The 13,330-nt window shown below is 33.3% G+C and overlaps 1 protein-coding gene across 1 annotated transcript in view; it reads left to right on the forward strand.

Moving 5' to 3' along the window:
• Positions 1 to 13,330, forward strand: part of LOC105362022 (atrial natriuretic peptide receptor 1) — a 149,200-nt gene that overhangs the window by 27,780 nt on the left and 108,090 nt on the right. The window contains exon 2 of the mRNA XM_011499347.1: positions 5,816 to 6,211. Within this exon, the coding sequence (XP_011497649.1) occupies positions 5,816 to 6,211 (396 nt within the window). The remainder of the gene's footprint in view (positions 1 to 5,815; positions 6,212 to 13,330) is intronic.

Raw genomic sequence — 13,330 nt, forward strand, 5'->3', positions numbered from 1 at the left:
AAACTAAGAAACTTTTGAAGTCGCTGAACCTCAAGAGCTGAAATGTTATAATACCTTCGAAGAGATTATGGAAGTCAATCTGCAATGCTAATGCTTCAAATAGTAAGGTATAGATCCATTGGCATAATCCATGTAATAGTGTAGGTTTCGAGCGTAAATTAAGCGCCATCGATCATCTACAGGCAGTAATGAAGATAAGACTGCCAGTATACCCAAAGGATGAAAATTGTGGCCTTCTGTACTGTATCTCATTAACCAAATTACAAATACTTTTCAATTAGAAATATAAATTTGACGTGCATTGAACGGGCAGTGGTATTATCTTTAATCCACATATATAGAAATATATATATATATATATATATATATATATATTTATTTATGAGAGTGACAAGTCAAATTCAAGATTTTGATCAATACAATACAGAGATGAAAAATAATTTATTGATAAATTGATAAATTGATAAATTAAATTTTATCTTATACTTTAAATAAAATTATATTGTAATTATAGTAATAGGAGATTGATTATACTAATTACAGTTTAAAATTTTATTTTATTATTAATTGCGCACAATTTCAACTTTAGAATGTTAATAAATTCTTAATCAATATAATTACTACTTCAATTTCACTAAATAAGTTAAATTTTTATTTACGGTTGACAGTTGCAAACAGTCCTTTATTTACACTATTATTATTATACTTTTTGAATATTCTTTGCATTATTATTAATAATAGAATTGAACATTAAAAAAGATTTTTGTATTTTTATTATATGCAGATTTACAAATCTATGTTGTAAATTACCTACAGATTGATAAAACGGCAAAGTTTTGTTTCGCGTACGACTGTAACTTTGTTTTACTAACTAGTGATTCAATTCACGGTATACAGTTTATTAATCTATTATTAAAAATCTTTTTGTTATTTAATAAAAACAAAAAAAAATTTGTAAGTAGAGTAGAAAAAAGAAAAAAAAAAGAAAAGAAACAATAGTATGAAATCTGGAATTTTTTTGCTCAATGTGCTTAAGTCAAGAACTTCGATGATAATATATTGTTATTGAGCGATCAATATAAATATTAGTACTAAATAAAATGTAAAAGTAAATAAAATTCAAATATTTCAGAACTGCGATTCTATATTTCAATGACCTATAAAAGTATTTATGGCCACTTCGACAGATGTACAGCGTTTAATGCGATACACTTGAAAATTCATGGCAGATATATTATTATTATTACAACATTCCAAATTTTTTTAGCATTGAATAATTATAAATACAATGAATTTTATGTCTTATTCTCATTCATCGCTCATATTTTATTTTATAATTTTTCTGTTTTACGATATATTGATGAGTTTTTAACGATTAACATTTTAATTACTAGAATATTTTTAATCTTTGAATGGAGTTTCTCGTACGTGTCTCTTTAAATAAATAAATATACATAAATTTATTTAGCACGTTATCGTAACGTACATTTGAATTTGAAAATTTATTATGTGTAAAATGAAAAGAAATTGTTAACACATGTGTAAGTTGTTTGGGTTCTAATATGTGTCGATAAATATTTTTAAAATTATGGCCTATTAAAACGCATAAGATAAGCAAACTTTTTATTATGAAGCTAATTTTCACGTTAATCAATTTAATGTTTATAAATTGTCATTAAAACAAAAATTATTCGATGCAATTTATAAATATAATGTTAAGCATAGACGGCAATATTGTGAAAATTATTTCATATGTTAAAAATTTGTCAACAAAGATAACGGATTTTCGGTAAGCTATCATTCATTGTTTCCTCCTTTCCTTCCTGGCAAATATTATAAAGTAATCTCTTATTCGTAAAGAGTATGCATTGCTTTCCATCACTTGACCTAAATCTGTCAGAATCATTGATGTTCTTCTTCACTTTGGTGTAAAAATTCAATCGATGCGATCTACCGATACGCAAATAGATGCGACAGAAGTGAATATTCGATGCATGTAAATACGAGATTTCTGCCTGACAGATTTTCAGTTAAAAATGAAAGTAAAAATATTAAATCACCGATTTTCAGAATAAAATAGTTGGTATGTAGAAATGTAAAAAAATCTATATATTTCTACATTTCATAGTTTCAACGGAATGCCAAATATATAATCTAGCATTTTCCAAAGCTGTTGGACTTTAGAAATTTTTTTCCATTAGTTATGGATTTATAATCCTATTTACATTTAAGCCCGTTTATTTTTCATATTTTGATTTTCAAACGCCAGGTAGAAGGGCATATTAATAAATTTTTGCAGATTCCATCAGTATGTTTAACTGTTTAACCGATAATTTTCTTATATTAATAATTTTTACACTCAACAGGTAGATAAAAGGTGATGTTAGTTTTGCGTTTGTCAAGAAAAAAAAAAAAAGAAGAAAATTAATAAAGAAAATTTTACAAGAATAAGTAATATTAATACAAACGCAACTTTCTTCTTTTATTTCATATACATGAGAAAATGTATAGACAAATTAAGACTTATATTTATTCAATTATTATCTACCACCAAAAGAAATAAATTTCTCTAAATTTTAAGGAAGACTTTGTACTGGTATTTTTACAGTTTTATTACAATAAAGTGTTTCTTATTAATAATAATTATTATACGTAAATAGAAGTTAATTGTAAAATCAAAAGGTGATTGTCTAGAGATCTATCGAGACCAGTATTTTCTCTTTCATTAATTTATATTTAAAAAGTTGGTGGATTAATCCAGGTCTATTGTTTTAAAATTCTCAACTTGACTTGTAATTAAAAAGAAACGTAGATGTTTCTTTACTTAAAAATATCTGAGAGTTGATTAAACCAATATTATTTTCATTGCACAACAATAATATCTTTTATTTTTAGATTGCGATCGAGTAAGTTTTGCCACATAATATAGTTTCTAAATAATTAACTATTACTGATACATCTTTCTCCAACTTAGCAAAATAATTTATATTTGCTTATATGCGTTAATCATTGCTTTAATTAAATTATGAAAACGAATTAAACGAGAGGTATTACCAGAGATACGAACATAGCATTATAACAAATACAAATATCTACGATTTGACAATAGTGAAAAGATGACGTATTAAGTTTAATTATCAGAGGGAATATTCGAGAATCATATAGAAGTATATCGTGAGTTTATTTGCATGAAAAGCAAAGTACATATTGGAATAAAAAAGAAAAGAAAGAAAAAAGAAATAAATATATTTTTACGGTATGAAAGTAAGTTGATTAGAAAAGAACGCTTCTGATGAACAATAAATGAAAGAAAAAAAAAATCGAGTTGTTTACCAGTGCATATATAATCATAGAATAAAGAAACTCGATATTTTATTTAATGCGTAAAACATTCGTTGTAATATTACTTTTGATCGCTGTCAAAATTATCTGTCATATAGTGACGCATAAATAAATTTTCGTGAATCCGCTAAAGTCACCGTAAATGTATAAATATTTAAGGCGCACCGACATAAAAATACGCGCGGGACAGGTGGTGGGGCTTAGACTCGCGTCTCTCTCAATAAATGAAAGTCGGGTGTTCATGGAGGCAAACAGAGTTAAGATTAGCCACTTCTTCTTCACGAAATCGCGAATGCGCGTCAGGTAGCGCGTATTATCGGTCATCCTTGCATCCTCGGTCCTAGTGCATAAGCATCGTCGATTCTCATTCGTGCAGTTCCCAGTCTCGGTTAGCTTGTCAAATCGCCTTGAAATCGTGGAGTTGGAGAGTCCGTACAGAAGCCAAGACGAGCCCCAAGCGCTTTAACATCGCGTTCCTCCTTTTATCAACCTTCTGTCTTGGGCATCTCCATGATAAGATCTCGCCTCTCTCCCATCCCGTACCTCGACAACTGCTGAAGCAGTTTCTCGTCTCATAACAACTGTGCTTCTTGTCTACCGATTCCGCATGTTCAGCGGCCTTCTTTGTCGATTATCCGACCGGCACGTATGCACTTTGGCGCATTCCCGACATATTGCATGTGCACCACTAGATTACCCTCGTTCGTGACAATACTGATTAGGGCTTATTATTCGACGAGATAAATTGTTGGATTGTTTAGTATGAAGGGGCATTGTCGTGGATGGGTAAAGCGTTGTAATAAATAAGTGTGAGGGAATATTCTTAATATTAGCAAAACGTGCTCTTATGCCGGGACGTTTCTCGCATTCGATAGTTCCAGTGGATTTTGTTAGAGAGTTAGTAGTCATAAGCTTTAGGTAGTAATGCTTGAAATTTTTATTACATTTATTTTATTTTATAATGCATAAGGGGCACATTTTAACCGAAGGATTATCATTGCCCACGTTTGATAAGCGACGACCCTTTAGATAAGTATGCGAATGACGATGATGACTAATCATGCTTACGTAGTTTTTATAAAATATTCATTCAATACTTTTAAAAGTTACGATTATTTGGGATTAAATGAAACAAGAAAATAGTTATGAAAATTCAAATGAGAGTAAACTAAGCTGAAAACGTTATGATACATGACGTTCGCGGTGTTAAAAAAGAAGGTAAAAGAGCATCATGTCAGGTTTTAGTAGAGAAAATGTATAATAAAATCTCGGTAGATAGGCCAAGATAAAGATAGGCAGATTCTATCAAGTTAAACTTTAATAAAGTCTGTAATAACCAAGTACCTCTAATAGATTAAGCATACTCGAGTTAATGAAATGACAATCTCTTTGCGTAGCCGTTATATAATAATAATAGCTCAATTAAGTATTTAAGTATAAGCGTTTCTGTCCTTAATAATATGGATCGTATTAGTCGATATCGCACAATAAAATTATTTATATTGTACTTGGTTGTGCAACGTGAGTTCTGTTTCACGCATTTTAGAAGATTTATAAAATTTTGAACTAGATTTTTCTAGAGCATGTTAAACAAAAAATTTTAGAATCATAAAGAGTAGTATAAAAGTTTTAACTTCCATCAAATGTTCGAGGAGAATTTCCGATAAATCGACGTATTTAAAGAAATAAATAAATCAATAGGACGCGACCGACCGATCAGTGGTTACTCATTGCATAATGGAAAATATTGCATCACGTCAGCAGAACTTACTCCATCAATATTATCAACAATCCAAATATTTTTTTCATAATTAGTGTTATTGTCGACGCGTCAATTGTTCAATAATAAGCTACTTTGAAAAATTAACGAATACGAATAAAACTCGTAATCGCTAAATTATAGCCAAAGTTATATGCAATTGAAAAACATTAAATCCTTTAATTATTTATTGACTGAATTTTAGTGGCGCTAGATCGGCTTAAAATGAAAATATTCGAGCGTCCAAAATTGAATAATCGTTAATTTACGAATATTTAAAATTTTTCAATATATTCACACGTAATATATAAGCTTCCTATAAGCAATTAGGAAATAAAATCCTATAAACTACTGGTGCGCGATATAAAGTATTTAGTGCGATACGCAACAATTACGTAATTTCCAATTGTTCAACGAGTTATCCGTGGAATTTCTCACGATAAAATCCCCCCCCCCACCCCGCCCTTCTTTCTGTTCCGTTCTTGTTATTTAACGAGCGAGCCCCGTACATCGATAACTAAGTTATCGATTAGCGCGCCAAGAACGGCAAAATCAATCGTAAATTATCGTCTCTAATAAGCCTCGGGTTACTTTCTCCACCAAGAGCCAGGATGTACACCCCCGTATTTAATGTACTAAACGAGACGCATTTGCCTATTGCGTTTCAATGAGCCTTTTAAATTGCGTTTCAAGATGCGTTTTCTCGTGCACCAGATGCATTCCTGGGCCCGGTCTGCGAATACGTGCTGGCCCCGGTGGCAAGGTACGCAGGCGCCTGGAGGATCCCTGTTCTGACCGCCGGTGGTCAGGCCGACGCCTTCCGCCACAAGGACCAGCATTACCCGACGCTCACGCGGATGATGGGCTCCCACCGGCTCGTCGGCGAGGCCCTACAACATATACTTCAGGGCTTCGGCTGGAAGGTCGCCGCCCTACTCTTCCACAACCACGCGATGGCCAGCAGCCGTGGCAACTCCAAGTGTCACTTTACCCTCGGAGCCGTTTACACGGCACTCAATCAGACGTCCATGTACAAGAGCTTTAATCAAGAGGCGACCACGCCCGAGGATTACAGGGATCTACTCGCCTTTGTCTCCAAGTCTGCAAGAAGTAAGTGTACCTCTTGGACTTCTTCTCTTCCTCGACTTTTTATCCCTTTGCTTGTGGGGCGCTCGAGCTTTCTCGAAGTGCCGATAGATACACACACACACACACACACACACACACACACACACACTCTCTCTCTCTCTCCGCTATGGCACTTTTATTCTGAATAACCACCGAATTAATTCCTTAGAGGCCCATCAAGTGGCAGTTTTCGTCACATGTTGCCACGCGCGGGCGAACGAACGTTCGCTCTTAGGTTCTTTGGCCTCTGTTTTTCCAATTATTCCATTATTTTCCACGCGCTTGTTCTCCGGAACTTTACACGAGCACTTTTCTTTATTTTGCCAATTATCCTTTCGTGTCCCTCCTTGTTTATAAGCTAAGCTCAAATGTCGTGCCATTTTTCTTCCGACAATACTCTACTCAAAAACTTCACGTTTAATATCAATAAATAAATGCCTTTCCTAATATTCAAAATCACTTCACTAGATGATGCGCACTGCACTTTACTATTGTTATTATTATTATTATTGATTCAAGTGAATTGGAAGGTACTGAGTGGCCATGTATTAAACGATTAAAAAGTAATTGCAGCAAAAGTACCATCTAATCACTAAGCACAAGCTCATTCTATTGCTAATATTAATTTCAAATTTTTATTCAATTGATGTTTATACTTTTATCATTTACAATAATAACTGTATGTAACTGTGCGACGAAGAATGATTAAGCGAGTAATAACACGAGTGACATTATTTGCGATTATCTTTATGCTTGTAAAAACGAGTAGATTAGTGACAAAGCGAAAAAAGAATGAGAATGTATTATTTATTTTTACTATTTTTAGTAGATTAAGCTTAAGAGCGAGAAAGTGATATTAGGACGAGCAACAGTTGAAAAATGATACTTCAATTTCCATTAAATTTCACTTCGACTAAGAGACGCATACTTAAGAGACAAAGAGACAATTTTCGACGGATTATTTGTGAAAGACTTTCGTAAACATTTTAATTTCGTAATTTTAATGACTCGTATAATAGTGTAGTAGTTGTGCGTGAATAAAGCAAATTAATAGTGATGATATAAAAGCAAACTACCAGTATAAAATAAGTATTAGAGAAAAAAAAATATAACAAAAAAAAAGGCGATTTCAAGGAATATTTTCAACTATTTAATTAACTAAAACTTTTTTCACAGAATATTACCAAATTACTTTACAAAAGTTTGATGTTTTAAAAAATTTTCTGTAAAAATAACCGCGATGAAGTTACACATTCTTAATACATTTAGTGTTTTGATTTTATCTATTAGAAAGTTTTTGTATGAAATTTTTAAACGTAACATTACTTAATTTAAATTCAAGGTGTCCTATTTTTGGACAGAATAAAGGAGATAATTCATAGACATTGAACAAAAGGGTAAAAATTCAATATTTCTTCTTTAGAAAAACGTAACTTTACAATTACTATTCCATCAAAGATAAAGTGTCGCAAATTAAGTCTTTCGTATTTTCAATTTTAAATACAAGATTGCCTGTCTTTAAATTATCTAATTTTACATCGGTTGCTTTGACCAAGCGAACATTAAGTTAAGTCGAGGCCACATCACATTAAAAAATCATAATTATAATAAAATAGAGTCATTTTATCAAATGCACGCGATGCATCGGCGAAAGTGAGTATTTAGAATTCCCAGGGAAGTATTAACGCGGTCGGATCGCAAAGCTATCAAAATTTCTAAATCGACCCACCGCTATCCTCTTAAACCCTAAGGACCTTCCTAACACCTCCCCTTTGAAAATGGCTCGTAGTTTCCAAATATATAGTTCGTAATAAGTAGCGAGGGAGCTTAGAAAAGAGTGAGCGTTGTCGATTTATGGAATCTCGCATCAAACATTTAAATGCGAATCACAAAGCTTAGCGATCGGAGCTCTTTCGAGGGGTTCTCTCTTTTCTTAAAAACATATCTCGCTCCGACACTATGATTCAGGAGTGAAATACTGGCCTACAAGGGCACGCTTACACGTACTTTTAATAATAATATCGCGCGGTTTTGATCGGATATATCTTTGATTCAGTACAAGTCGAGAAATGATCTGGAAGGATAACGGTCTGTTCTTTGAATAATTCAATATCGCCTCCGTCTTTGCGCTCTATCATCTCTCTCCTCCCTCCCCCTATCGCACTGTGATTCACACACACACGCACGCGCGCGCGCGCGCACACAAACAATCTCTCTCTCTCTCTCTCTCTCTCTCTCTCTCTCTCTCTCTCTCGCTCTGACTATCTTTTTCAATTTATATTTGGCTCGGCATTTGCGATTGCGTGCGAAGATCAGTCGACGAATTCGTTTGCGTCTCCTCATCGCGAGCGGCTGTCGTTGTTACACGCCAAGGGACTCGTGTAACGACTATTTCATTCGAGTCTTTCCAATGCGATGTAAGGTTGTTTCATAAGGATGATGCGATCCTTTTGTGGAGGGTTGTTGAAGAGTCGGGCCATTGTGCTGCTACTGGCAGAGGAGAGAAAACAATAATTATCACCCCATATTGATAAGGTCGAGCGTTAAGTAAGAAATTACGGTGACCCGGGCAAGATTTTAATCAAGATTTTATTTTTCACTCCATGTATTTTCTGACTTAAAAATGCCTTTTGTCTTTTATCGTAGTATTGCCCCCGTCGTGTGATTGTTTCATTAAACGCCTTTTTTATTCTTATTGCACACGATGCTAGTCAGGTTTTTTTTTTCATTTTTATTTTGTTTTTATTATAACCAATAATATTAGTATATATAAACAATTCGGTCGAATGAAATGTCCTTACGTCCAAATATTTATTGCCTTAAGCTGAGATTTATAATGATAGCGACAGGTTGAAGTATACCATAACGAAAATGGGTATTTCCTAATATTTTTCGTTTAAGAATAAATGACCAATTTTACGAACTAGAATATTTTTGCTCGAATGATGAAATTGAAATGCTGTATTATTTTAAAAGCCTACATTTTTTTTTGTAACTATAATCATTTTCAATATTCTACTAACAATAATGGTCGGTAAAGTAGTGCTAATATAGTTTTAAAGATGATCGTGAAGTACGTTTACATAAACGCAGCAAGTTTTCTTAGACTGAGTATCTGACCGTATTTGGCATTACATCCACGTATAGATGTTCTTATAGATGTAATATTATCTCACGAATTCGAACAATGCTTTTCTCAACTTTCTCCACTCGTAGAGAACTTTTTTTGGCTTTGCCAAAATTATAAGTTATTCACAATATTTTACGTATGCGTCTTTCGAAGAAATTACCCTATTTTCATAACTTTTCTGCTTTGCTCCATTATTACCCATTTACGTGAACGTCCTGGAAAAATAAATTATGTCATTTATATCGTTATTATTAGCGATTAAATAATTTTTCTCTTCCGAAATTTTCATAATCTCATTGCTTAACGCGTCAGCCGTTCACTCCTAAACGAATATTTTTATTGAAAATGTTTCGTCGAATAAGTAGCTCTTATTGATTAATTTCAGATTGGTATCGTTAAATTCATTGCTATGAGATCGCACTGTAATGTTGTAATGCTGCGAAAAGTCGGACTCACACGCTTGCAATGCGAGACACGATGGGAGAAGACTGCCCCGTTATTATTTCATCTTGCGTCAATAACGGAAAGTAGAATTTAATTAATAACGACGATCAAGCGTCTAGCATATTTATAATCTTCGTCTCAATATATAAATCATTTGGGAAATGATCGTTCACCCTTGCATACGCTCCCCCTTCCCCTTACTCGCTCGCCATATCGCACCCCCCTCCCCCTCCCAACAACCGACGGAATTTTGAAAGCGCTTAGGTTCGACTCTTTTACATGACGACGTAAGTTCTAATCCGTTGGCTTGCACGCTCGAATCTTCCTTCCTTCGCACGCGCCTTTTTACCACTGTGTGTATGCGTGTGTGCGGGTGTGCGTGCGTGAATACGCGCACGTGCATGGATCAACATACGTAGAGGGGCGGGTGGGGACGTAATAGTCACGCATCAGTTTCAGCTTTCGAATTAACTTCCGACGCAGCAAAGTTATATCGACTCCCCGCTGCCATTACCTCCTTCCCCTCAAATTCCCGCACCACCCTATCCCCCTCACTCCACTCCGCCCCTCGTAACGCCCTCCTCGTTCTATGCAACGCGTCAACGCTCCGGTGTATTTAGCACAGTTGTTTGGACGTCCGTTATAACGACGACGTGCGACACATGACAAGCTATCGGTTGCGCTCGTAAACTCATGCGATTACACTGTCAGATAAATATTTAGAGGCGACTCGTGCATAATGTGTAATCGACCCAGGTGATAATTGTTGTAATAAGGCTCACGTACGGAGCTTCTAGCATCCTTCTCTAGCTCGATTGTACCGAGCGTGCAGCGACTTTTCGGCGACTGGCTTACCTCATCGATAACGCACGATCAAGTTTAATTTATTCACCATATTCGCGGATATTTCGATTCTCCTTGGCCTCATCGTAGTTGGCTCGTGGTCCTTAATACCTCTGGAGAAGGGAACGGTCGAGTCGCGTCGATCGAGTCTTGGCTCTTTGACTTTGTTTTTTCCCACTTGATCGTAAATGCGATGAGGGGCTGAGCGTAAAGGAAGTCTCATACGCAGACTGAAATTTCCAATATCTTCGTTCAATTAGTATAAGTGATGTGATGATATTAGATGCTCGTTATTCTATATAATATCGATAAGTGATTATTATTTTTTGTGTTAATGAAGAAAAGGCATTTCATTCGTTTGATTAACTAATTGTCGCTAAATTTTCTTTAACTTCTAGCGTGCTTTATGAGCGACGTGCAAGGCACAAAAGGGAAAAAGTAATATGTACGTGGAAGTATGTTCATTACTGGGAAGTCGGCGGTATGGTGTGGGGAACGTCAATGTTAATAAAATGTTCGATATTTCGGATTCCTGATTTGCATGTGAAAGTTAAAAGTTAAAAAAAAAGAACTGCTCGAATCTTCTAGTTAGAAAGTATACATACATGCTGCAGCACATGAAATATCACCACGTGAAAGAACGATAAACAAGTTTTCGCGTATAATGTACGAAGCGCTCTCGATGTACCGAATTCTACCTCCTTTCGCGCTAGAAACAATGAGTCGAGCTGCACCAAAGGGAGATGTGCACTATTGCCAACCACGAGTAAAAATGTCTCGGCATGACCTCTGTAATAACAATAAGCAGTAAAGTTACAAAGACGCACTCGCGGACGTGAGTCATTCAATTTTACGGCGAGGATGACGTAATGTTATTATCTCGGAACAGAATTATTTTACACGACCGGAGGGTGCGATACAGGTGGGCCAGTGAGAAAATGAAATTTTTAAGAAGCGGATGGTAAAAATGTAATGATTATACGGGGGAGTCAGGCCGGAGCCTTTTAATTTACCATGAAATTCACCTTCTCCTTATATCCTAAGTGGACTTGTGAGAGGATATTTTTTCCTTCGTGAATAATTAAATTTGTTTTTGGATGTACATTCTTTATCATATAGTAAGATTCTTACCTGAAAGGAAAGATATTTTATATAGGTTGTTGGACATTTTCAGATTTCATAATGCTATTTTGAGAATTTATGACAAGTTGGACATTTTTATTAGGCACTTAAATCACATTACATCTTTATTTTAATAAATATTCTATATATATTTTAACAAATATTGTATGTTACAATTTATAACGTGAATAAGGGTAAATTGCTTTTCTGTTAGCTTAAGAAAATTTTCATATTGTTTTGTTAAAGTGTTTTGGAAACAGATCGTGGAAACAGAGATGTGATTGAGAAATTACTTTGAATAATATTTATAAACAAAACAATTTACTTATTTGTGCGCGAGCACATAAAATAATAAAAACAGATAAATTATATAACAAACAAATTATACTAGTTTTAGTAAAATCTAGTAATTAATTGAAGAGTTAAAAGCAGTTACAAGCGATAGAAGTGCCCTAACCTCCATTTAGTAAAAATAAAATGACGAATTTGAGATGCAATTTACTAGTATTCTAATGCTTTATTAAAAATCACTTGAATAATAACGAAATCACTCCATTAAACATTTACATTGCATACATATATAAAAATAGTCATTATTTAATATAAATTACTCACTATATGCATATATGAGATATATTTTAGAATATGAGATGAGATAAACATATATTTCAGATTTATATATATATATATATATATATATATATATACATATGTTATATTGATATAATCATTTGCCTGTATATTTGAATTTGATATTATTCAATATATAGTATAAATTATAATTACACTGTCGAAATATAGCCGATGTAGTAGAAAAATCAATAAAATAGCGATGATAAATTGAGAAATGAAACAACAAATCAAAGCACTCAATTGTTATGTCAAAAATAAACGATTCAATATTTTAAATCACATTTTCAAAGCGATTTGTAATTAATTTAATGGATTGCAATACTTCGCTCGAATAATATAGAATATATTATTCATATATTATTGTATAATTGATTAATAAATAAAAGCAGGATGAAATTTTTAGGATTATATTTATTATTATAATGTTAAATGTTACATTAGATATTTTTACATTGTACGTCGATTCACACAACCGTTCCATATTAACTAAACATTAATGTACATTCATTAAATAATTTTGAATGTAATTTATGATTTTATATTATTATATTATTGACTAAAAAGTCAATAAACTTATTATTATCGAGTCATTTTTATATCTAATTTGTATCGTTAATACTTTAAGAAACAAATTTTTTTCATTTCTGAATTTATATTAATACGACTTTTTTTTCAATTAATTCACTAGATTAATAAGCTCACATTTTGGAATCACTTTATTCACACAAAATAATAAGATGATCGAGGAGTTTTTCACCGTTTTACATTTTTTTTTTTTTTTTTTGTTGATAAATATAATTATTGGCTTGTAAACCTTAAAAGTAAGCGCACTTTTAAAGATAAAGTTGAAAGGAGAATTTCTAAAATAAAAATGTTCGTGGTCTTCAAATTGTGGTGAAAGTTAAATGGAAGCGGTGGTAGTGGTTTTA

This window comes from Ceratosolen solmsi, unplaced genomic scaffold (assembly GCF_000503995.2).
Source record: "Ceratosolen solmsi marchali unplaced genomic scaffold, CerSol_1.0 scaffold2, whole genome shotgun sequence".
In the NCBI taxonomy this organism is placed as follows: domain Eukaryota; kingdom Metazoa; phylum Arthropoda; class Insecta; order Hymenoptera; family Agaonidae; genus Ceratosolen; species Ceratosolen solmsi.